This window comes from Haliaeetus leucocephalus, unplaced genomic scaffold, assembly GCF_000737465.1.
Source record: "Haliaeetus leucocephalus isolate CR32 unplaced genomic scaffold, Haliaeetus_leucocephalus-4.0 Scaffold0, whole genome shotgun sequence".
In the NCBI taxonomy this organism is placed as follows: domain Eukaryota; kingdom Metazoa; phylum Chordata; class Aves; order Accipitriformes; family Accipitridae; genus Haliaeetus; species Haliaeetus leucocephalus.
Window position 1 is genome coordinate 15060346 of NW_010972436.1, and position 27075 is coordinate 15087420.

Here is a 27075-nt window from a genome sequence, read left to right on the forward strand (position 1 = left end):
ATGATCACAGCTCACACAGTTGAGAAGCCATAACCGTTGTCTTAAATGCTTCTCAGTCCCCTTCTACTCAAGATATCTGGGTTACCTTGAATTACAGTAATTACAGAGGGCTATCCTCCAGCAGCAATTCAAGCTGACTTTGCCAGTTTTGCAGTGAAGTGAAGTTAGGGATCTGAGAGGCAGTTACAGTCTCAGCTGTACCTCCAGTGTCATTTGGCTGAAGGATGGTAATGAAGAGCTGTGGGTGGTAACATCTTGTATCACTCCAGCTAGATTTGCAGGAAGATCTCTGCTGTGCGCCTATCTAAGAGAAATTTATTTCCCTTGAGGACATCCTCCCTCAGGAGAGAAGTGGCCTTGATTCTCTGTAGCACTACCCTCCTCTTATATTGCCCCTTTCAGTTAACTCACTAAACCTTTTCAGGGTATTGTCTTCCATATTTGCCAACATCTTCATTAATTTCTGGTCTGTCACTCCATGCTGATTTAATGCCACTTATTAGGTAACAATCACTTTGCTTCAACTTATTCCTAAACAGCAGTGACACTATATTCACATAAGGACATGTAAACTCATGTCTTCATAGTATGTCCGGGTCCAGCTCTTAAAACACTTAAGTGCTGAAAATGCACAGCCCTTGATCTGTTACCTAAAAAAACAAAGGCAAAAAAACCCCAAAGCCAAAAAAAAGGAAAAAAAGAAGCATGAAACCTTTTCCTATAACATAAACTACCAAGAGCCTTTGGAAGTTAACTAGTGTGCAGGCTCACGCCAAAACAGACAAACAACACGTAACACATCATCACCTCAATTAATCGGTCTCCAGCTTTTAGTCTCCCATCTTGAATAGCCGCACCTCTTGGAAGGATGTTTTTCACATAAATTGGAGCTGAGCCACCAATTGGGACATCTCTTGACGTAATACTAAATCCCAAGCCTTCTGTACCTGCATAAAGAATGCAGAAAGAATGTTACTTGTTAAAATGCACATTTTATATTACATGTTATTTTTACCCAGCAGAATGAATGTATACCTCACTGATACAATCCATGAAAATACATATATAAGACGTAAGAATTACTGCATGGCCAAAAATAAAAAAAAAAAAAAAAAAAAAGGCATATATAGGAATACTATAGCTGAAGCACTGAGTCTTGGCACAGGTGGCTCAGCAGGCCCTGTTTGCAACTTGCTGTTCTGACGATTGCCAAGTCATTGCCTTATTTCCAACTTTCTATTTCAGATGAGCTGAGTGACAAGGAATCAGAACAAAGCATATCTGATATCCTATCACTGCCTTCCCCCTTGTCAATCTGGATCTCGTCAATGATCCTTTCTTTCTCTTTTGCAACTCTTTCAGCAAAGTCAGTTGGCTGACACTGCTGGCCATGGGGCTTTGTCAGCTCACTTATGGACACCGGTACGTGACAGAACCAGAGCTCAGTGGTCTCATTTCTTCTGCTCCGAGGACCTCGGGTTGTTTTCCATCAACAGCTCCTCCGCCCCGGGGCTTCACCCTGGCTCTCGCTGGGTTCCAACCCACCTTCTGCTGCGCAGGCAGGGAGCAGAGCCAGGCTGCCACCTCTGAGGTCCTGCTGTGCAGCCGGGTGACTGACTACACTTGGCTATGACTGACTGAAGCAAAACAGAGACATTTAAGATGACCTGGAGAGATCCAGAGAGGGGGTCCAGTCAGTATGGCAAATGAGACTTGCTTGTATTTCAGAGAAATTATGCCCACAACTGGTTATTGAAGTGTACCTTAGGACCCCACCAGCTCTGGGATTCACAGGCCAAGAGGACAAACGGAAGGCTTTCCTACTATGCAGAAGGCTGATTTATGATCCTCTCTTTGATGCAATCTGTCCAGTGTCATCAAAAACCTTTGAAACTCTACACTGAAACCCACCCCTCCCCCCTCCGTTGCACATCAAGTCTATTCAGGACACTTAATCTAGCATGAAACCAGACAGTCATCCAGCAGAGAGCATCCCTGACAGAGTGTCAGCATCTACAACTTCCATTTGAAACATCTCAGCGGTTGTCAAGATATGTCTACAGTTCATGTTCGCTAGCTAGGCATATGCATGCCCAACTTACATTTATTCTGACCCACTAAGGCAGCCTGCAGTTAGGACTTGGCAATATCAGGTATGGTCCCTAAACGTTGCACAACATACCCCTTTGTATAAAATCACGGGGACAGACACAAGCCGAACTTTTATGCAACAGTCCTCAGCTACGAGCCCTGGGAAGCTGAACGCAACCTATGTGAAAGACACACAACTATAGAAACACTTGAGGTTTGTATTGGGTTTGTGTGGAAAGGTTTTGGTAGTGGGCGGGGCTAGAGGGGTGGCTTCTGTGAGAAGATGCTGGAAGTTTCCCCTGTGTCCGACAGAGCCAATGCCAGCCAGCTCCAAGACAGACCTGCCACTGGCCAAGGCCGAGCCCATCAGCAATGGTGGTAGTGCTTCTGGGATAACAGATTTAAGAAGGGGAGAAAAAAAACTTGTTATGCAACTGCAGCCGGAGGAGAGGAGTGAGAATATGCAAAAGAACCAACCCTGCAGACCCCCAGGTTAGTGAAGAAGGAGGGGAGGAGGTGCTCCAGGCACTGGAGCAGAGATTCCCCTGCAGCCCATGGGGAAGACCATGGTGAGGCAGGCTGTCCCCCTGCAGCCCATGGAGGTCCACGGTGGAGCAGATCTCCACCTGCAGCCCATGGAGGACCCCACGCCGGAGCAGTGGGATGCCCAAAGGAGGCTATGACCCCGTGGGAAGCCCACACTGGAGCAGGTTTTCTGGTAGGACCTGTGACCCCGTGAGGGACGCACACTGCAGCAGTCCGTGCCTGAAAGGACTGCACCCCGTGGGAGGGATCCCACGCTGGAACAGGGGAAGAGTGTGAGGAGTCCTTCCCCTGAGGAGGAAGGAGCGGCAGAGACAAGGTGTGATGAACTGACTGCAACCCCCATTCCCCATCCCCCTGCACCGACGAGGGGAGGAGGCAGAGAATTCGGGAGTAAAGATGAGCCCAGGAAGAAGGGAGGGGTGAGGGGAAGGCATTTTATGATTTGGTTTTATTTCTCATTACCCTACTGATTTGACTGGCAATAAATTAAATTAATTTCCCTGAGTCAAGTCTGTTTTGTCTGTGATGGTAACTGGTGAGTGAGCTCCCTGTCCTTACCTCAACCCGTGAGCTTTTTGTTGTATTTTCTCTCAGCTCTCTGGTTGGGAAGGGTGAGTGATAAAAGCAGTTTGGTGGGCCCATGGTGTCCAGCCAAGGTCAACCCACCACGAGGTTAAAGCCTGACTTAATTTCTGTCTTACCATTCCCCGTGTTCATTTGATAAGGCTACTTTTTTACTCAGCAGGTTAATAGTCACACGTGAAAAGGAAGGAGTCCAACATAGTCAACAGTAGCCTGTGTACAGATTTCTGAAATCTGCACAATTACATTTGATTAAAATTTAGTACAATATATTTTATTATCAAGATGGTAATCATGTTAAGAAGCAAATTGACAAAGGTGACAGGGCTGGGGGTGACATAACCTTTTAAAGTATTCATCTTGAACATAATGTAAGTCCTCACGTATACACAGCAACTGCATGCAGCTCATATTGTTCAGGAAATTTGGATCGATTCTTCTAGGCTAACTATCGTGAGACAACCTCCCTTCCGTCTGCAGCATTCAAGATAGCTGAAAAACTGACATTTGAATTTGAAAGTCTTCATCCACTTTCAGGCTGATATAAAATTTATCAGTGCTATTACACAGAGATGAAAAAAATATTAGATCTCATAACATCCATATTTTACCTTGGAGACCTCACAATTTTAATGATGCTTCAGACATTCATAGAGCTCTTTAACTCCTTGCAACATGTGAGGATGATCTGTGTAAGTCTAAGGGTTTTTTAAGTCACATCTCAGCCTTCTATGGAATTTATCTTTTTCTTATTTTTAAGGATCTGTGTTGAATACTGCTCTTTGACTACAGGTTTTTTCTGCTAAATTTTTTAAAGTAGTATCAGAACATGACTGCATGCCCAGGACAATATTTCATTATTAATAAGCTTAATCCCCATAGCCTGATTACAGTGTCATTACAGATGTCTGGTTCACACACTCCACTTTAAACCCCCATGGAAAAAAACAGAAGTTGAAATGTTCACATTACAAATGGACACAGGATATAAATTTGGACCGTGGCATTTTCTGCTGTCAAATCTCCAGAAAGCCTTTACCAAAGCCAGCAGAATGCCACAAATCCACACTGAGCCCAGATATTAGCAGAAGAAAATTTTAATTACTTGTTTCTGTGGAAAGAACTGGGCTACTTTTGCTATGCTGCTCTATACAGTTTTGCATAAGGCAGCTTTTGGATGTCATTTTCCTTTTCCCTTTTCTCTGCTTCATTTTACTCTTCATGCATTATAGCTGCCCTTAGCTATATAATACAGCTTCATAAACTCCTATGCTTATTATATATAAATTAGAAGTTCACAAGACTGGGAAATAAATGGATACATTCAACCGAGCCCAAAAATAAATATGACTTCTGTGACTGGATTGATTTTAATATTTTTTTTTCTTTTTATACACATAACTGATTTAATTATCTCTACTCCACGCATTTCAGTTCTCCTGTTGATAGAAATGCATATAAGATCTTAATATCTTCCTGCTGCTAAAATGTTTTCAGTTCTTCAGGTATAAAACTGCATTATAATAATGAGGGAACTGGTTAACTGGGAACTGCAGGCTCTCTGATTTATACTAATATGGGGGAAACTGGACAGAAATACAGGCAGAACCAGAACACGATTAGAAAATAGAAGGAATTTCCATCTTTTTGAAAACATGGGAGTCATCCTACTCAAAGCTAGGAGCTTTACTTTGCAAGGTCTAGATTATTTGAGCTATATTCAACTTAATCTCTTACAGATTTTAGGAAGAGAGAGGGTAGAAAACGTCTTCCTCCCTCTACAGCTGTTGTCTCTGACAATTATCAAATTACACTGAGTGATAATAACATTTAAGAATTACACACTAATTTGTGTAATTCACATTCTTAGTTGTCCTTTGATAAATCAGCAGCTCTCTCAACAAGTTAGAGCTCCCCTTTTTTCTTGAATGTGATGCTGAACACTCCTTCTAAGGTCACATTACCCTCAAGAGCCCAGCCAGCTCTGAGCTGAAGACAAAGTAGTTTTAGGTGAATAAAAAGGGCAGTTCCAACAGTAAAAGAACTATGTTGTACAAACAGAAGAGGGGCAGATTTAATGCTTCAGTTGCTGTTTTCGAGGAAAAAAAGTTCTAGTAGCATTAAGGTGGGGGGGGAGGGTGGTGGACGGGACACGACTTTCATGTAATTTAATTAGATATATATTCAAAATGAACATCATCATATTATTTGGCATCAGCCTGATAATAAACTGATGTTAAAAAAATTTATTAAATCTTACTAGCATTGGCTAGACTTTCTGTTATCTCCCAGTGAAGAAGTGTTTAATTTCTCACTATCACTAGGATTATCTCCTTGATTGTGGAAAGAGAATGTCTGGCAAAATGTTTCTGTCTTTCTAAGGCTCCTCTGCATGAAAAATTCTGCATTCCTCATCCAGAACCACCTGCAGGTCTAAATGCTCAACAGCAAAATGTGCTGCTGGGTAGAAAGACTGCCAGAACACGAGACAAAAAGCAAGCATCACCTCTGCACTGCTTCCAGTACTTTCATGTCCCTTCAAAAGGACATTAGTTCAGAGACCCAATAAGGAACATTCAAAGGACCTACACTATCAACTTCTTATGATACTTCTCTTACAGTTATCTTCCCTTTCAGGACTGCAAGCAGAGCTAGAAATAAATCATGCTCTTCTTTCTCCTCTAATTTAAGAAAATGCAGATGAGTTCTCAGGTACTTCAGTACAGATCTCCCAAAATCTAAAAAAAGAAACAACAAAAAAACCCAACGAACCAAAAAAAAAAACCCCAAACAAAAAAACCCCAAACAAAACCCAAACCAAAAAAAAACCAAAAACCCCTCACTTCTAAAACAATGGAAAATGTTTGATAACCAGACAATTGGGCACCACATTTGTTAGTATTTATGCAAGAGAAGCAAAGAACATTTCAAAACAACCTAAACATGGAAAATCCATGGGGGTGAACAGTCCTCAGATGGAATAAAGGATCCTTAAGGAAAAGCACAGATTCTTCATGAAAGACAAAGAACACACTCTCCCTTTCCTAAAACAATAAGGGAGGTTGATTACACATATAAACAGTTTGCGGCACAAAATCACAAAAATTACAAAATAAAGCATCCCCACTTAATGAAAGTATTAGATTATAAAATGATCCAGAATAAGGAGATAACATTATGATAAAACTAAGCAGAAGGGCAAAAAGCTCTCTGACAATAATCAGAGCAGACACTCTCCTTCCAAGCATTTCAAGTTCCTGCTTTTTCACAGTAGACTATTTCTTGAGATCCATGTACGGATGGGTGATTGCTGAAATAATTATCCTACTGCTTTATATAAGAAAGCAGTTTTTATTAAGGACTGGACCTTATGCAGGAGCTGAACAGCAAATATGTTCTCCTTATTGTCAGGGGCTTCACTAAACTAGCCAAGACCATTCTAGATACTTCCTGAAAAATTAGTTTACTGCTCTTAGTTTAAGTCCCATATTTTCAGAATTTGTGTATGTGTAGTCAGGGTAACTGTACATGCAAATGACTGCTCAGAAGGCTGACTGCTCAGCTCTCTAGAAAACTTCTGCAGTCACATGCACAATCAAGACAAATTAATTGCATGCCCATTTTTATGTAGTTGAGTGATTTGGAACAACTTTTTTGTTTCTCCAAGCAAAGCTCAGACCTCTCAAGAGGATCTTTGATCAACCTAATAGAAACGTTCTTCCCTTTTTGCTACAGCCTGCTAAAAAGTAGTGATCAGAAGTGTTTTTAAAAAATGGAAAGATGAAACTTGATGCAGTTTATGTTTCTTCAGTGGCTAATAATGCCCAAAATGATTTGCTTCACTTCTGAATCTCATTTCTCAAGGTCACTTCAGTAATTTAGGAATCTACATGCTTCATTTCAAAAGTTACAAAAACCCCTACTGCATCTGAACAGGAATTCTTAAATCGGTCTAAGAGAACAAATCACTTCAAAAGAAATTTTAAATAAAAATTTAGAATGTCAGTTCAAAGTCTGGCTCAAGAAACTGTGGGGGAAAACAGGAGAGTATGATGAAAAATGCATGTAAATCTGTACACTTCAGATACATGACGCAGGATACCGTACAGACAAGTTCAGTGTCCTGTCTTGTATACTCTGCTATCTAAACCCAAGAAAAACAAGTAATCCTCCAAATATGTGCTTTACTCCATAGCAAATGTGATGCCATTTTAAATTAGCATACTCCCAAACTGTCCATGGCATCTTATTTGTGTCTCTGATGACTTTTTGCAGAAAGAAACTTGGGTGCAGCAGGGCTGAGTGTCACCGGCCCATAACGCTGAATGCCCAGTCACCTGGTGGGACTTGCAGCGTTTAAGCTTGGCTCTGTATGTAAAACGGAGCATTGTTAACAACAGAAGGGCCAGCAAGCCAAACAGGAATCCAACAAGAAACCCTGAAGAGCAACAAGCCTCACAATCCTCCTCACATCTACAATTTAACCGTTCTTCTCTGTTGCACTGCTCAAAGGTGCCTCCTCCCTCTTGGGACTTGCCATCTGCTAAGACACAGCTGCTACACCCTTTCTGTGATGGACTTGGTGATTCCTACAACTTTCCTCCTGTAAGGTATCCTGCAGTTGTGTCACTCGTTTCTTTCTCTTGAAGCGATACTATTTTGCAAGTGAGAAATATTCTTTGGGCCAAAAAGGAATAGATGATCACAACTCCCATGGCCGGTAGTTAAATTGCTCTCTGGAAGTAGGGAGATGTGGACTGAAGTCCTGATGCACTGAATACTTCAGGCAAAATATTTGGTGGAACTAGGACCAACTTAAGAAACAAGAGTTCAGTTTTGACATTCTACCTCAAGAATTATATATCTAATTTAGCTAGACAAATATGTAGTTATAGATAGAAATGATCTGATGCAATAAGGATTATACTTAAAGGCAATCAAATAAAATGAAGCTGATTTAAAGACTGAGTACTTCAGGCTTGTCTTAGTACAGTGGTATCAAAACCAGTATATATGAAATCTGAGTAATACAATGTCCAATTGAAAAGCAGTCTTTTGAATGCTTTAGTGACTATCAGGCTAAATGCTGTGAGTTACTCAGTGCTCAAAGACTAAGCCTTAAAATCATTTGTTGTATAATTGGTTATTTATAAGTGCTGGACTAAATTTCTCTCAATTGCATTGTCTCAAACCCTTGCAGTCAAAGAAAAAACACTCTGGAATAGTCCTGGTGTATATGAGGTCAAAATTTGTCCTAACACTCTGGGTGTTATATCAGTGGTCTTATTTTCTCCATATATTAGCTGTGAAGAACTATTTTTATTTATTTATACTTACTGTGTATCAGCTTACACCAAAATATATATAAACACAGGCTCACTGTTGTGCCTTGCACTACCTTAATTTGTATGAGCTATTAAGCTAGACTGTTATACAGCCTTAATGGCATTAGAATATCAGCAATAACCCCTACATCTATATGCTAAAAGTTCAGGCCCTGACCTTTAAGGAAAGATAAACAGATATCCATTTTCATTTAGCAAAGCCAACAAACATTCTGCATTGACTGAAACATATGACTGACCTTCTCTTCTGACTTTATTAAACAGCTAAATTCTATGAAAGTTCAGGTTATTTTAAAATGCCAAAACAGCAATAAATATTAAGAAATCATAATTACAGAAGCACGTACTGTAGGGCTATCTCACCACGTCATTTTATATAATAAAGCTCATGCAATATATAGAAACACAGCAGTAATGAAGAAGGTCTGTCTGTATTGAAAAAGAGTCAATTCTCATATACTACATCATTAACCAGAATGCACAGGTTAAATCGAAAGTGAATTTCAAGATGAAGCCTTACATGCTTGTATGCCTTAATGCACCCCACAAGGAGTTTTTAATCTAATGATGGTAATTGGTGAAATAACTGCTGTCTGTTAGCTACAAAGAAAGCACATTTGTTAAATATCTATAAAGCCTGTATTATTACAACATCCTTCATTAGAAATAATCAAAGACAATCAACATCCCTATTGCACTCGTATTTATAACAAACTACTTGGGGGCATCCTTAAGTGTTTTGCTTCATTTGTTGCTCCACATGTATGTTCTCAGAGTGATTAAATGAAAGCCAAAATGGGAGGATTGCCTCTTTCTACAGTGGATATTAACAAATGAAAGACAGCAACAATAAAAAGGTATACTTCCTTATGCACAATTTTTTTTTAAATATCACCATGCATAAAATACAGTACACTAAATAGTTTCTGTCTCTCTGTCTATAATCTGAGCTAGGTGTCATTTTTTCATAAGTAGTATTCTCATATAAGCGAACTGTCAGGAACAAATATCCTCTCTAAACTTCTGAAATATATTCTAGATATGGATTTCAAAGCTTTTACTAGCATAAGAGCCATCAAATTTCTCTGGTGTGAACTAGATGTTAAAGTATCTTATAGATCACTTTCAATCAACAGGTAGCATGCACCTCCTTCACTCCAAAACCATCCAATGCACTGGTACCAGCAAGGCTAAATTACATTATAGAAGTAGGGAGAGTATTTATGAAACATTATCCAGTGCAAGATGACCAAATTGTAACCTCACATCACAGTCAAAGAATCCATAAAACATTAAAATTATATTCTCATATCTTAAAAGCAGCTATAATGCCACATTTGTTTCATGCAAAAATATTGTGTTCCCATATTCTATATTCATTTGTTGGTGCTTTAAATTATATGAAATGTATATTTCCACTCCTGGCTAAGAATTATTTTATGTAATGTCCAAGTGATATTTCTACAGGCTTCTACAGACACAAAAAAATAGGTAAAAATCACTGTAGTGACAGAACACATTTGTAAGCACAGTGATTCCTTACTCAGCCAATAACAATCAGTTTTTCCAAGCAGGCTCATCTGAGCTGATGGCCTAAAGAATTTCTTGAAGGAGCATCAACAACAGAAGCAAACTGTCAACTCAACCTTATGTCATCCAAGTTTGTAGAGCTTAAAATTCAGCAACCAGAAAGAAGCAATCTGGTGGTTCATGTGAAGTTCATAGAAAGGAAAGCGTAATGATAATGTGACAAGTAGCCTGGTACCTGTGAAACTGTAAAATCTCTACCGTTCAAAGCATTCTCTTTGATACCTTTTGATAAAAAGATTAATTAATAAAAATTATTAACACTAAGCACATACAATATCCTAATGGGAACACACTTTGAGTTCACAGAGAATACTGTCACATGGGTAAACCTTTTGCTGTGTAATGTAAACCCTATTCTTGCTGCTAGAGGTCAAATTATACCTAACCTTAAACATGCTCTTTTTAATACCATAAAGCTTACAGCATGTATAATCCTTTAAAAAAATCATTTCCCAAGAGCTAAGAAATATTTGCATCTAAGTGTCATTTTATTATACTTCAAACTATCTTAAAAGCACCTAGATGGTAATTACGCAAAAATACCAAATTTTCTCATTTAGGACATTTAACACATCATAAAAATTCCACAGATGTACCAATGCATCTACATGCACACATATAACACAGATGTTGAGATAAGCATGCACTGCTTTCTCCTCTGCCCTTAGATAGTCTCTCACCCCCATTCAAATTACATTAGCATAAGGGCCAAGATAGGAAATATCCCATTACATCTCAGTCCCTGAAACAAAGACTTTCACGTCCCAGTGGAATAAAGAAAAGCTTGAGCTGGAAATTAGAAAGTCCAATTTACCAACTTATCCAACACACTCTTAAAATCTAATGGCAAAACAACACTTACTCAATTTGAAAAGTCATGATAACTGTAAAGTACAGAATATGGGCTGTTTTAGCTTATGTATTTACATTAAATAGTTCACCACTCCCTGGGTCTTGGCCAACAGAACTTGTAGCACTTACTGCTCTCTTACAACTTACAACTCTTATTAGTTGAGAGACAGAACACAATGTTAAAGCACTCTTCAAAACGGCCTTTTGCAAACACACTGCACACAGTGAGTGCACGGCTGGACTCCTAGGTGTGCTGTCAGGGACAATTCAGCCCCTTGGCTTCAAAAATCAACCCATCACATCCCCCATGCTACTGCAAGCTGTCCTGCCCAATACAGTGGCACTGGACATACGTACATATACTATGCACGCCTACCTCATGCTATATGAGGATCGCACTAGTGCCTTACCTTTTCTCAGCTGTATACTGAGCCTCTTCCCTATCTTTTTGGTGTTATACCCACTGTTTGCAGTGGAGGTGAGAACTTTCTGAGGTGATGGTACCAGGCCCGAGGGTGGTTTCCCTGATGAATTCACACTATGAGGTAGCTGCGAGTAGGAGTCTGTCTGATCGGACTGGTTACCCGCTCGAGACATTCTTTGTAACGTGTGAAGTCCAGAATTGTTAATAGTTTTGCTGTCAGCATACTGGGAATCGGGGCTGAACCGGCTGGAGTAGTACGTGTTCTTCTCGCTTTGGGACAACTGTTCATACTGCTCTTTATTTGCCGCAGGGACCACGTGGAACCAAATGAACGGCGTACGCATGGCTTGGCGAAACATATGCTGTGCTCTAGGTTTCAAAATGAACAGAAAATTAGCAAATTAGGACTGGCAGACTACAAGACATTATAAGCATAATTACTAATGTTAATTAAGCAACATGAGCTGACAGACACATTGCATTCGAGCATAAACCATAAAACTTGAATCTGTTCACTAGTCTACTTGGTCTGCTTTTTGCTAAGGTTTACTGCTTTAGGGCAACAAAATGGTTAAATATGCTTAACAACTAATGTACCAATACTGGATTCGGAAAAGGAAAAATTTTAACCACAGTCTTGAAATGCAGACAGTTCTATGGCAGGACTGCAGTGTCCTTTTGTTTTGAACCTTGATAACTGCAATAATTGTGATAACAGTAATCACAGTGACAACAGAATTATTAGAATGAAAATTACACTTTATACAAAGACTATGTATTTCCACAATTCGCTGAGAGTATATGCAGTCTTGCAAAAAGTCTAGTTTACAATTTACTTTCTGTAAGTTAGTAGTCTTTCAGAATACAACATTAAGAAACAAGAAAAAATGCTTAATCCTGCACAGACAGACATTGGGCTCTAGGTCACAATCCAAAGTACACAAAGTCAACAAGTCTCTTCACAGATTAAATTGTGATTCAGAAACACAGAACAAGCAGAGACAAGCTGCTTTCAACCATATGGTACAGGGTTGTGTTCCAATCCAGGTTAGAGTCAAAGAAATAAAAAACACATTTCAAATGTATATTAGTATAGGACAATCAGAATAAATGATATTCCTTTGGCCCTCAACATGTTAGGGTTTTCAGATTAACATCATCTTTAAAATCACTCATTTTCTGCATACTTCTTTTCTGCTTTCTCTTTCAATTATCTGTGTGTGAACTACAACCTGATTTCACTTTTAAGTCTTTCTTATTCATTATTTCAAGATTCTACCAAGTCCAGGCGTCCACTGAGCAAGTATTTACAATCTCTCAAACTTCTCCAGGAAGTTTCTGCATATAGTACCTTTAGTTCTCACACATACAGAACCACAAATATTTTTAAAATGTTAAAAATAAAGTCTCCATGCTGTCCATTCATACTGAACATGATGCATTGCAAGCATGAGAGCAAAAGTCATATGGGAATTTCAGGATAAACAGTTTACCAATGCAAGAAGAAAGAATCTTTAAGGTGCAAAGATAATCAATGAGAAGTGCATATACTTTAATTACAATAATTATCCTGAATTTTTTGTAGCTTGGCTAATTAAAAGCCACTAATGTCCCTTAGTGTACTCAAATTACTCAAATTACTGCAAGGTGCAGTGTTAAAGATCAAATAATGCAATGTAATGTGCAGTAAGTACACTTACTGTTCAAATCTCCTATTCCGAAGGTCTCCATCATTAATCCTGACAATACAATCATTCTCACGAAAAAGGTTTTCTTGTTCAGCTTTTCCACCCTTCTCCAATCGCTTTACCAGCAGCCCCAGGGTTCTGGAACATTAAGATTACAAATGACTACTGTTTGAACAATTTGCAGCACAGAAAATCCTATTGATTTAATATTTTATCATAAACACTATAGAAACTAAAATTTAAACCATCTTTACCTTGAAGTAGAATACCATAGTTTCAAATCATTTATAAGCATTACCTGAGTTATTATCTCTTACCCATGAAACAAAAAGCCTAGGTGAATCAAGCACGTCATTTAAAAGTAAGAATGAACAGGCAGTGTGATGACAGCATGTCCATTCTTGCAAAGGGCCTAGACTTCTGAGCAGTAAAAGCTGCAGGAAGCACCACACATCTGAGAGCCAGCATCTTTTCTGCTAGTTAACTGAAGTTGAACAGGTTCAACTTAAAATTTGAATTTCTGAATTAGCAGAGACTACCACAGCCGTCAGTACTGCTTTTGTGCAAGTGAAATGTGGGGTCATCTCACATAATAAGCAGCCTATAACGAAGGGATGGATAGAGGATTTGGGAACTTCACGAGAACCAAATGTTTTTATTTTTAAACCTTAACTTGTTTTACTAAACAGAAAAGAGGAAATTAAAAACTTAAATGCCATTTTTAATTCAGCATATTATCTTAAATTAATTGGTTCAGTAATGGCTGAAGACAATTAGCATTTGATAGCCTCTGTGCAATGAGTTGGTCACCTCTGTCTAGTGCTTACCCACAGTGTCATCTTAAGGACGTTCTTAGAGAGAAAAGGTAAACAAATATTCAACCTGAAATTATGAAACGGATCCTGAAGAGTGGATTTCTGAGGTACCGGTAGGATAGTGTGAAAAGTCAGTGCTGTTTCTATAGCTGAACTCTAGGTTTGAAGAAGGATTCAATCTTGAGGATTATTCTTGCATCGACACTGCATTTGATTTTTTTAAAGAAGATCAGTTTCACATTGAAATCCCACAGAATGTATCAGTGGGTCAAATTCACATCATCCAAGTCAACAGTGTTACTTTTTCAGAAGTCATTTCAAGGCATGGCGTGAAAAATACTTGGTTGCGTGGCAGGAATTGCAAGACCACATATGTCTTTTAGCACAAAACTTTCAGTGATCATAGCACTTCAGTTCACACATACCTCAAAGTAAATGAGCAGTCAATGATGCTTAAAAGGACTCCTCATGCGCTCAAAAGTTATATATGTGCTTGAGCACTTCATCAAATGGGTCAGAAAAGCAAAATTAACTTTAACTTATTTCTTCCACTTTAAGTTCTTCATTTACCAATTTATCATCAACATATGCAAATAAGACATTTATTTTACAGAACAGTCATACGTTTTCTCCTACAAGGCAGATGAAGGAGTAAGAGAAATGATCCTAGTAATATCTCCTTTTTGGAACCACCTAGAGACATTAAGATACGAAGTTGAAAGAATCTGTACATGTAAACAGACTGTGAGAAGAAAAACAACATAAAGCATTTTGACAACACAAATCATCAAATGAAGTTTGAGTCAGACATTAACATTTAAGTGATACTATTCTGTTTCCAACCGATACGGAGTATTTTGTGAACACCTAACGTACTGCACCTTTGACCTGTTTGGGGGGTCCCATCAGAGGCAAACCTTCTCCACCCTCACTTGGTTCCCGATGGACCACTTGGGTGCAGTCACTGATGCTAACTGTGATTGGGCTTGACTTTAGCTCAGCTGCTGCAATTAGCAATATGTCTCTTTGCAATAACACTGGTGAGCACAGGGACCAGAAAGATTCCATAAAGCTAAAATATCATTTCTCTAGAATCCATGCATTTCAGGAAAAAAAAAAAAAAAAAAATCTTGAAAACCACAACCAATACTAGTGTGTAACTAGTCCTATCCCTCCCCATCTCAAGTTGATATATTTTGGGTTTGGAAAGTTCTGCCTTTTGCAGATTCCTTCCAACAGCCCAGCATCTCCTATTAAAAAGGAAAATAAAAACCAATTTGCCCAAATTTCCCAAAGCAAGAACAATTCTTCCATGGTTTTTTTTTCTGATCACCAAGGTAGTGAAACACCTTGTATTATCTAGATATTTTAGGTGGTATTCTGTTTGCCTTTCCCACAACCCTCTAATAGTTTGCATGAAAAAAATTTATGAAAGTCCACAAGTCACACTCTAACTTAATGACCATGTTGTCCTCCATTTATTGTACTAAAATTTGCTGATAATTATGAAGGTATTTTGTTACAGGAAGTAAAACAAAACAAATTTAAAATATATTGATTCAATCCCTTTTTTCTTCCGTTGGCTAAAATAAGCTTTGAACACAGTCTCAGATTTTTAAAACTGATAAATAATTATAAAAAATAAAATTTTATAGATTGTTAGTTGCAAGAAAGCACTAAAATAACAGTTATGAATGTTAATGATAAAATGGAAAAAGACTTGTATGCCTTCATTACATTATTTTTATCAGAATTATAGCTTTGATACATGTAAAACTGATGGTCAGAAAACACATTTGTGACTTTTTCACTTGTGAATTGTTGAATTTCTCTGGGAAGACAATGTCTTTGAGCCCCAAAGTGAAGTTATTGAAGAGGATATCTCTAAATGGGGAGGAGATAAGCAAGCGAATACAAAATTGGGAATGCTACATTTGAGAGAGGAAATAATTGTGTCTACTCTCTCTTTTCTTTCATTTCATGCTGAACCGCACTTTCATGCAGGTGTGCTCCTCTGTAATGCCCAAAGACAATTCAGAATTTGAATGTGCGTGCAATGCTTGCACATGACCATACACAATAAATGCAACAGGTGGTTTTTTTATATGGTTATATATTAAAAATATCAAAATATCAATATGCTAAATATCAAAACATATTCTACACAAAGTATGACACTCCAAGTTAATACTATGATAATACACTATATAAAATAATATTATTATTTCATCCCAATGTCTCCATGTACTTATGATTACAAAGTAATTGGTCTATCAATGGTTTTTGCATAGCGTTTTTCTTGAAACTGCTTTCTACTGTTTCGCATTGTGAAGTTATATTAAATTATTAATGCAAGATGCATCTTATGCACGGTTTGTCATTTCTTAAATTTACTTCACCTAAGCTCTCAAATCTAGTAAAAATATTACTAACCCTAGCTAACGGCAAAATAATGTAATGCATAAATAAACTACCAGTCAAAATTGCAAATAATCTCATTAAACAAAGGCTATAAGTTCTACTAATGCAAGACTGCTCATCTCAGACATAACATATGGTGCTCATGAGGATTTTGCTTTTTAACAAATGTTAGAGCTAGGTTAACCAAGGCATATAAAGCTAAAGTCACTGAGAACAGATTCAATGCTGGATGAACAGCCTGAGTTGAATTTGAAACCAGGATCCTCACAGTGCCTTTTAATTTATTTAATTTTTTGATATAAATACATGGGGCAAAAGATCCTTTTAGACACAGTTCCAGAAACAATTTCCTGAATACAGTTCTGCATAGCAGAGTAAACTCTCCTAGAACTTGCAGAAAATGTATGTTCCTGAAAATTTTAGTGACAAAAGCCTATCAATTTTCTACAGTATTTCTTCAGCATAATATGGTTAGATGTAAGAATATGACTCTAAAAAAGGCATTATGGGAATTCAATGTTTGTTGTTGCAGTAACTAGAGATAAACAGAGTAGACCTGATATTGCAAATATGCAATAACCTAAAAACTAATTGGATTTTTTTTTTTCCCTGCCGTATGCCACCACGATTAATCCTGATAAGTACAGATGTAGCTCTACTACAGTTTCAATATTACGTTTCCCACATTAGGAAAACATAGATTTTGAAAGCCTGTAAAGTAATCTAGTATAAAATACAAAAGTCAGTGTATATATATTTTTTTAAATGCAACCATGTAGCATACCAATATATGGGTGCATGTGAATTTGGTTAATCTCGTCCAGTTAAAGTAAGCCAACACATTTTCTAACATAAATTCTTCCATTATAAGAGTTTTAAACTGTAACTTTAAGAATGAGATTAAATATTGTGTGAACCTCTGCAAAACACTCTGCAAGTTAACAACCCTGTTGAAACAATAATTATAAATGGAAATTTGGTACCTGCACTGTTTTAGACTAACGTTAGCTGACATGGGGACAGAAGGGAAATAGTATCAAAGCGCAGAACTCAGTCTTTTTATTTGTTTTAAATACCTAACTGGGAATGTAAACAGCTTAGATTATATTAGCATTTGCACCACTGTATTTCCACAAGGTTCATTACTCTAATTATACAATTAAAATAAACTCAGCTACATGTGTTAACATTTCAGTTCTCAGTATCAATTACAACCAATGATAAAAGTAGAAATAAGCAGCAAATGTTTTATTGACATCTAAATTGCCTGAGTTAGTCTGGGTAGTTCTTTGAAATCGTGAACTCCCCACATGCCATCCAGCTGTATGGAAATGATGATAATTTGTCTTAATAAAAACTGACAGTAAATACTATGAGAGTAATAAAAATATTACATTGAGCATCTAGAATATGATTCGGCCATCACCGCCCATTGTACGTACACACTGAAGTTATTTACCTATTACCTGCAAGCTAACTGTAATATAATCAAATCAGACAGAACAGAAAATAACCAATTTAGATGTTTATGTAAAGTCACTAACATGAAAAGGCAAAAACTAGATTAAGGGGCAAAAATAACGATTGTTTGAAAAGCCAATGTGTAGCAGTTTCATGCAATGAAAGATCTCTGAGAAGTTCTACAGGAACATAAACACGGTATAAATTTCCTGAGATTTGGAGGTCAGAGTAGGCAAATTAGCTTACTTGTTCAAGTTAAATTATCATGGCCAATCAATGCTAAATTGGACATAAACTCCTTTGCACAACATTGACGTCACGGCACTCCTGCAGAGGCATTAAAATAACTTTATCAGCTTTCACGCCTGAAGTCCGGAACCAATTTCCAATCTTTGGTAACTACTCCTCAGCTTTTTAGCTTGAATAATACTTCAAATTAAGTTTATATAACTTCTTAAAGGCTGAGATCAGAAAAAGAAAGGCTTGAATGCAGCTAAAAGAGTGAGGGAATGGTACATTCGCACCACAGGGAATCTTCTCCCAGTGCATATGTTTTTGAAAACCATGGCTACCTTTGAGGCTTTAAAGGTCGGAAATGCGGGAGAGGAATAAATGGAGATGCAGATAACACACACCTCCTAGATGATCAAACAGAATACGATCATTAGAGAGGCAGCTTGAAGGCGGTATTAAGGACTCTCAGTGTAGGCAATGGCCATTAGATAATACTTTAGTTTTCTTTGTATCTTGAGTAAAAGACTAAAACTTTTACAGTGAAATATGAGGTGATTTTTAAACTCTAGAAAATGAAGGGCACTTCCACTAAAAGTAAAAAAAATAAAAGAACTACAGAACAGAAAAACATATAAACAATTTTCTAGTACGGTATACACCAATGCCTACCTTCATTTGAGGTTTTTCATTTTTTTTAGTAAAATCTGTTCAATTTGTCATTTAAACTGACAAAAAGCAATGAAATTCAGTCTCTTTTATTTTTCCAATTCTTCTGAGACTTCCTTAATATTTTTAAGACATTTAGGATATATAACATAGAAACACAGATTAAATATTTTTAGCTGCCAGGTTTTAGCTCTATGGATTTTGTGGCATGCTTCAATAGGAAGAACAGCTGGCAGAGCCCTACATACTGCTCTGCATCAAATGAGGTTTTCAGATGAATATCCAAATCCTTTTCTGTTCTGTTTTAGTAAGTATACTTCACAGTAGTCTTGGGACTATAACTTCCATATCATTATTCACAGAGATTTCTGGTGTTATCTCATATATTCTTTGTGTCAGTTGAACCTGCTTCCAAAGACAGACATGCCAGGATTTCAGAAGAGCAGCTAAGGTATAGAGCTTAAGAAGATTTCAAAGACTCTTAAAAGTAGAAGAGATCATATAACAGTAAGTTATGCTATAATTACTATTAAGCTTGCAGAGGAGAGCTTGATACAACCCCATTTATGCATCAACATAACATCCCCCATCAGCCAGGATTTCTCAAATGCTATTCTTCAGGGACTGAGTGCTTGCTCTGCTTTCTGAGCACCTAGTAAGAGGAAGGATTGGTGCTAAAGGCAATTTTGCACAGATTTAGAATTTACTTTCCTTTTATGCTTTCCTCTCATTCATTTCCTCTTTGCTCTAGTCTTATCTAAACACTTACTCACTCACTTTCTATTCTGTCCTTTCTGCTTTCATTTTCATGCTTCCTATTCTGCTTAGCACTGCATCTATGCCATTGCAAAAATGTCCAAGCAGGTTTTGCAAACAAAACTTTTATCTTGAAAAACTTCACAACCATAAGGTGATGAATATGTATAACCCTCCCCGATTTTGGTAAGGTGAACAAACTGTTAACCAAATCATATGATCAAAAAGGCCAACAAAGGACTGATAAACTTCTAGAGGTAAAAACAGAAGGATAATAAGCAAACATATCCATAGAAGAAAGTTTGACCATGTCTGTACAAATCAATACTACTTTTTCCAGAGAATTATGGAGAGATTTTTTTCTTCCCATTTAAAAGAAAAGTCTCCGTTTTACTAGAAATAGAAATAATTAGTAGCATCTATATAGACGAGGCAGAGATCTTTACAGATTTTGTTCAAGATCAAAAGCCAATACTGAAGACAGGTTCTTACTCCAAACCCAAATCCTCAAAAGACCATGAAAAAGTCAAATATTTCCTCAATACAAATAAAGAACATAGATCTGGCATATAATTTTTAGAGGTTTGGGGTGTTTGCTTTGGGGGAGGGCGGATTTTTTGGTGGGAGATTGCTGCTGCTTATTGCATAGGGGAAAAAAGGGAGAATTGCATTAGTATGTTTTTACACTTTTTCACTTCTTAAAATTATTGATTTAATAAACATTGTCTATTAAGTAACATTTTCAAAAGCAAGAGAAAGGAACTGGAAGAAAAATAATTGAAAACACAGCATAACTGGAATTGAACACCAAGCAAATATAAAACAACAGTGGACCAATGGACTAAGTTATATGATACATCAGGCTTTTTGGACATCCCTCAAAGTCTTAACTGAGTCCTGTATTTCATTTTGTATATTTAGGTTTCTACTGAGCAGATCCCCTGCTCAAGTAAGTTAGTTCACTGTAGCACGGAGCATTATGCTCTGCAGCCAGAGGAGGAACAAAGAGCAGCCATGTGCTAGAGTGAGAAACAAGTAGGCAGAAGAGGATCCCTGCCAAGCACCTGCTCTCCCTCTGAATCTAGCAAAAGGAAAACCAAGTGTATCTTATCTGCTCAAAAAAGCTGGGGGACGAGGAGGGGGAGGGGGGGGAAAAAAAGAAAAAAAAAAAAACCCACAACACAAAACCCCCCATGAAGTGCTCCAAAACTGAAGTTGGGTGCATTCCTTTCCCTGCCCATACCGCAGGCTACAGGCTGCTGGAGAAAATGTCTTTGTTCTCACTGAAAGCATGTAGAGGTGTGGGCACAGCTGACAGTAAAGCAGCAGTACAACACAAGTGCTTATAATCAATATCAAGCAATGAACTCTACTTTTCTTCCACCACAATGTAGACAGCATGGGAGAAATGTTTTGGAAATATCAGAGGTTCTCTCCAATTCTGCTCCGCCACACTTTCAAGACATGGACCCAAATATCTCCCCTCTCCAGCAGATTATTTGGGGGAGGTTTGAAAAAAACTCAGAGAGCAATTGCGCATACCATCCATTTTTCAGTGAGGGGAGTTCTAGTATTACAAAGAAAAAGCAGATAAATTGTAATACAATATTTTTTGTCCTTGTAACAGAATTTGATTTTCAAGTATGTCCTCATTCTAAACATCTGTATTTAAAATTGGCTTTCCTGTTATAAAACTTTATCATATAATCCCAAACTGAGAACAAAAAAGAGTTAATACTCCTTTGTAGCTCTTGACATAGCTAGCATCCTTAAAATAGTGGGATATTTTATTTCTGTGTTTATGGCTTTTTCATTTTACATGCTTTCATTATGTATAAACAGTTTAAGCTTCATCTCAGATTTGACAACCACATTAACATCCTGGAATTGAATTTTACTTGAGTTTAAATTATTATTCAAAATGTCAAAATACACATTCCTAACATCAATTTTATTAAACAAGTACTTAGTAGGCAGCCAACATTATTAAACAGGTCTTTTTCTTGGCCTTCACACTGTCTAAATCCCAGATAGCTGTGTGAACATTTCAACCATTTCCCACTTTATGGGATTTACTTCTGAGCTTATGTTTGAAGCATCTTTCACTCATGCCCCTTCTTTCCCTACACTGAATTTACTAAATTTCAGATTGTGAAAAGAAGAATTTACCACTTTATGGAACTTTGTTCTTAATACTTACAGTCCTCAGAAAAAGTAGCCTTAAATTTAAAAAAATTACATTTTCTCATAATACTTGTCAGTATGGCTATGAAAGCATTGGGTTTAAAGTAACAACTGCAAATAAAGCTCTTATACTGTGTTTAAAATACTGTGAAGGTATTTGGTATAGACAGAAAAATACATTTATCATTTCTGAAAAGAGGGTATCAATATTTGAGATATATATGCATAGCAAGTTAGTTTTGCTCTTAATTACTAAACTGAAATTGCTGTTGGGTCGACAGACATGTGAGAACATAACACCCCTTCAGGTGTAATCAAAGATTACTTTTTAAAATATGTATTTGTTCCCCTTTTCCTTACAGAGGGAAAATACAGTGTATCCTTAGAATATGCATCACCAAAATAAAATTTGCATATATTCCTGAAGAACTATCATTTTTCAACATACTTAAAAGCTTTAAATCCACCACTAATTGCTACAAAACTTAAGCTATTTTTCTGAGATAATGTTAATGACCCTAAATGCTAAAACTCTACTTTAACAAAGTAAGCATCAGACATATGTATTCTGTTTACAAATATAATCCCCCACATTATATTTTTTCATGTAAAGGACTTTCTTTACACTTTTTTTTGTAAACAATCCAACTTCAGGAGTTCCAGCCTATCATATAATAAAACAGGTTCACCTTCCCCAAAACCAGAATGTTTCAACTGGTTTTGCTACTTCATTTTAACCGCAACAGATGGGACAACCCTAAATATCAAAAGCATGGTGATTGTTTTCTGTTCCACTCTTACCAAGCACAGGCGTAGGACGCCTCTGGTTTACACTCCTGCTGTTATTTGGGAACTTGCGCCTCTAAACAGTCAGCAAAGAAATGTTGCATAAATATCTACCTGAATTAAAGCAGCAGATTATAATTTTTAAGAGTCCAAAAGGAAACGTCTTTATACTGCAATTTCCCATGAGATTACAACAGAACCTCTATTGAAACCCCAGAGTTCTAACTCCTCTTAAGCAGAGCCTTTCCATTATGCAGTCCAATCCAAGTATAGAGTCAGTAAACTTGCATCTCTTCCTTTCTTAATCAGTGAGACTGCCTTTTGAAAAACATACAATATTCTACAGAAGGCAAAGGCACACAGTACAAAAATTAACACAACTAAGATAAAACACAGCAAGTTACAATTCAATTAAAATCCTACACAATACGTTACCTTCCGCCTCGGGCACTGAAAGGCACTACATGGATTCCCAAAGGCCCGCCGTCATTGGAGACTTCTACGAGCTTTACCATATCACTGTGAGACAATGATGAATGAGGGAATATGAACATGTACCGTGAAGGAACCAAAAAACCCCACACAAACATACACACAAAAACAAAACCATTCCAGAAATCAAGTCATGGTGATGAAAGCATTGTTGAATGCTACGTACCTGAAGATTAATCTGATGGCATGAAAGGAGATCAATCATCAAAAATAGTTCAATTAATAAACCAAACAAAAATCAAAGAAATTTTTTGTAAACTTAGTTTGCTATATAAAAATAGCTATCATCATCACATGCATATTCTTTTATTCCTTCCTTATTCTAAAGTTAAATTTAAGTTAACTGTTTGGACTATTGAGCAGAAATACCTGAAATGCCACATACAATTTTTCCTCAGAAGCCTAAAGCTGATCATAGCACTACCGTGCTTTAATTTTTTTATCTTCGAGAAAGCCCAGTCTAAGCCTTAACATTAGCTTTCACATAACTAGCCCTTAATCAAATAAGAATTATTAAATTTTTAGTTGGTTAAATTCTTCTGTTTTAAAACACACTAATTTGTTTTATTATAATTCCATTTTATTTATTGGAAGATTGCTGTATGTGTATCTCATTACTAGACAAATTTCAAAGTAAAATTTAACCATAACATTCAAAACCAACCAGACATTCTCCTGAAGCAACTATACATCTAGTTTTCGATTATACTTTTTGCTGTAGAGAGGGGAAAAAGTGAAAGAGGAAAGTACAGGTTCAGAAAGAGATGCAAAAATTCTAGAAATAGATTTGGACCAAATCTACAGATGCATTTGAAACACACCCACATCTGGAAAGGTGGAATATAGCCCATAAACCACAAAGAGTTATAAATACCCAAATGAGAAGATAATGCACAAAGACCAAACCTCTCAGTAAATCTGGAAGTGAGGGAACTGAACGAAAGCCACAATCTAAATTTGTGGCTTATGCCTCTCTCTAGTATTACATACTTTTTCCACATTTCCTGGCACTACATATATATATACACAGATCTTTGAGAAGCTTGTTTCTCACAAGCATACAAATCAAATTTACTCTAGAAATGGAGCAAATAGCAAGACCAATGCCCTATGAAAGCAGTAGAAGATTTTCTACTTCCTCAATAAGCTCTTGATCAGATGGTGGCCCATCAGTTTGCAATGCTCAATCTGGAGTTTGAGAATAACCAGACCACATATTGTTAGGAAGTCAACAAAAATCCTGTGTTGCAGTTTATTTTAGATTTCCTCCACATTCAGTTTTTTTAATATATTTTTAAGGTAGCCTTTACATTTGTTCTATGCCTCAATTCATGTCTGATTTTTTTTTAACTTGTTTTTTAAACAACACAGCTGGAAGTTCTCTATCCCTGTTGCCGCTGTTTAGCTCAAGAAAGTACTGCAACAACAGGAGAGCTGAGACACGTCAGCCAAAACCATATTATTCTTCAGACACGGACCAATGTTTTAAGGCTGCCAGCATTACAACTTTTGGTAATGTTCCCTGTCCCAGTTTCTGTACAGGCTAACTTCATTTCATTCTCACTGTACATAAAGGCTAAGCTGTCATTAACTAGTATGCAAAGCAGCGCACAGGAATCAACCAATGCCTTTCACCTCCAAAAGGTACTCTAAAAGACATCTTTTGCTATTGGTATGCTTATGGCTCCCTATGATCAACTTTTTTCCAACTTTCCTATTAGCTTAAAATAAAATTGAGGGCTGAGGAAGAGAACAAGTGAAAATCAGTGTGATTCACCTGGAACTGTCATAAGTGGAAACACAGCTTAGATAATTAAAAAAAAAAAAGTCAGTTTTTATATCCAGCCTACACTGTTTAACTTGTTCTACTGCTTGAGTCAGTAACCTTCCTTTTTTCCAAAATACGCATTTAAGGTCTAGGCACTCATTTTTATTATCCTTTTTCTTCAAAAAAATCCATCCCAAATTCAAATGTTATACTCTGCAGAACAGAACACAAAAGGAAATTATCCCTTCCTAAGAGAGACTGTTTCAATTCTGCTTCCTGATTTTCTCAGAAGTTTGGACCAACTGCTTCAAGCAAATATACGAAGTAGTATGATATCAAAACAGAAAGAATGAAGTAGCATAAGATGAAAAGTCAATAAGTTACTCAAAAGCAACACCAAGAAGCATTACATTGGACAGAAGTTCTGCAAACTCTATTTAGCAAACAGCATTTGGAATTTCCAATGTAACAGATTTTGTATATAGAACAGAGTAAAACTCAGCATGTATTGCCTAATAGAAGTCACCATGATCTTTATCTAACATTTAAACCCTCTGCACCTAATTCATAATTTAATTCAGAAATAATAGGAGCAGATTTATTTTTATTTAAAATTTAAGTTTAATCGATTTAAAGGGTTTAATTTAAGGATATCATTAATTCCATAGTGAGGTATGGATCAGCTCTTTGCAATGAAATGCAAAAGGTCAAGCTTGCTGTATCTCATGATGAAATAAAATATCCTTAACTGATTTTATTTTTTTTTTCAATTAGGAAGAGCTTCCCACTCCTAAACAACATCAGTCTTCATCCATTCACAAAGTATGAGGTTTTTGACCACATAACTTATGTGACCCCCACGCACGTCTTCCCAGTAGACTGTGAACTGGTGACAGGAATTAAGATTTTCCCCTTTGAAATTCCTGCCTGTTGATCTATTTGTGTTAGCCCTGACCCTATTCATTCTGTCAAGTTTTCAGAGTTCCATCAAATAAGCATCTTCTTTGAGGCAGAAAATCTACTGTAGCATCAGCACTTATAAATGTCAAGTTTTTGATGCTCATCTTTAACACAGGCTTTTTAAACTGTTTAAAATCTGCTTTAAAAAGGTCCATGAAGCAAATTGTTTAAAACCAAAATGACACATGACCTAAAAAAGACTGCCCCATTTTCTTAAGAGCGTATTACTCTGAGTTTTTTGCTAGTCCATGTTCAGTCTCAAGATTCATCGTTAAAACAATGTGTTCTGCCAGTAACTTACTCCAGGGAAAAACTGGTAGCATTCTCCAAACCAGTGTCTGCATGTCCAACTGGCTCAACTCTGCTGTTGTCCTCCTCTGTTCGATCATCAACCTAGAGATAAAAAAAAAAAAAAAAAAAAAAAAAAAAAATTTAAATCTAGGTTTAATAGGTTAACTCATTTTAATAACGCCATTTTACCATTTTCAGATGATTGGGGTTACCAAATGTGCAGTGGAAATGTGTGCTTCCACAACTACAAAAATCTTTTTTGCTGTTGTCTGAAATGTTTGCAAATTGGTTTTTGTCCCTTTATGCGTTTTTGTAATGATATTTATAGTTTAGTCAGGTTTATATCATAATTTTACTACAGTTATAAAAGCAACGCTACAGAAGTTATCACAGCCAGCATTTTTTTAAAAGGTACACAAGAAAAAGCACAAAATCAGCTGATGGTCAGCAGTGTTTGGGTAAACTTCTTCCAAGCTCTCTCTGGGCAGGTTACTGGGGTCTCGGCTGAACACACAAGGCAGCTCACTGAGGTTCATTTGCCAAGAGTTATAAACAGTGTAAGAAAATGCAGCTTGTATAATTTCATAAAGTACCAAGTACTCTTTAAACATTTTTTCCCAGGCCTTTATTAATAGCACACCAGAAAAGGCTGACATCAAAGAGTTACGTGAGGCTCTTATGCTAACCGATTGATTTTATTTCTAATTTGACTTTCCAAAAAGCACATACTTTATTCACCAAATGTGTAATTTTAATGTCAAAGTTGTGAATGTTGTATTTTCAAACTTGGATCAGGGTAATTCAAGGACTACCAGTAAGAAGATCTAAAACCATTCTTACACCTGTGTTACTCATTAGAAGCTTATGCTTTTAATTACCCATGTGACCAAACAGAAAATATTATGAAGTGTGAACACTCGGTTTCAAACATGGACTTAGATTCTAGAGCCAGAGCCATCAGGTCAGTAAAATAATAAGTGATAGGTTATGAGTTTAGCACACAGAGTCAGACAACATATTAAATTATTGAAGAGATATTAAAGGCAGGCAGAGGCAGTTGGTAATGTCCAATTGACATTTCCACTGAGAATCTGCAAAAGCAGGAGGCTGGATGCATCAAGTT

General features: G+C 37.0%; 1 protein-coding gene across 9 annotated transcripts in view; it reads right to left on the minus strand.

The window, feature by feature from the left end:
- PARD3 (par-3 family cell polarity regulator) overlaps positions 1-27075 on the minus strand; it is a 460545-nt gene that overhangs the window by 199370 nt on the left and 234100 nt on the right. For all 9 annotated transcript variants that reach the window (XM_010585300.1, XM_010585343.1, XM_010585352.1 and 6 more), the window contains 5 exons: positions 25963-26054; positions 22877-22960; positions 13131-13256; positions 11417-11799; positions 808-947 (listed from right to left, as the gene is read on the minus strand). In XM_010585300.1, the coding sequence (XP_010583602.1) occupies positions 808-947; positions 11417-11799; positions 13131-13256; positions 22877-22960; positions 25963-26054 (825 nt within the window). The remainder of the gene's footprint in view (positions 1-807; positions 948-11416; positions 11800-13130; positions 13257-22876; positions 22961-25962; positions 26055-27075) is intronic.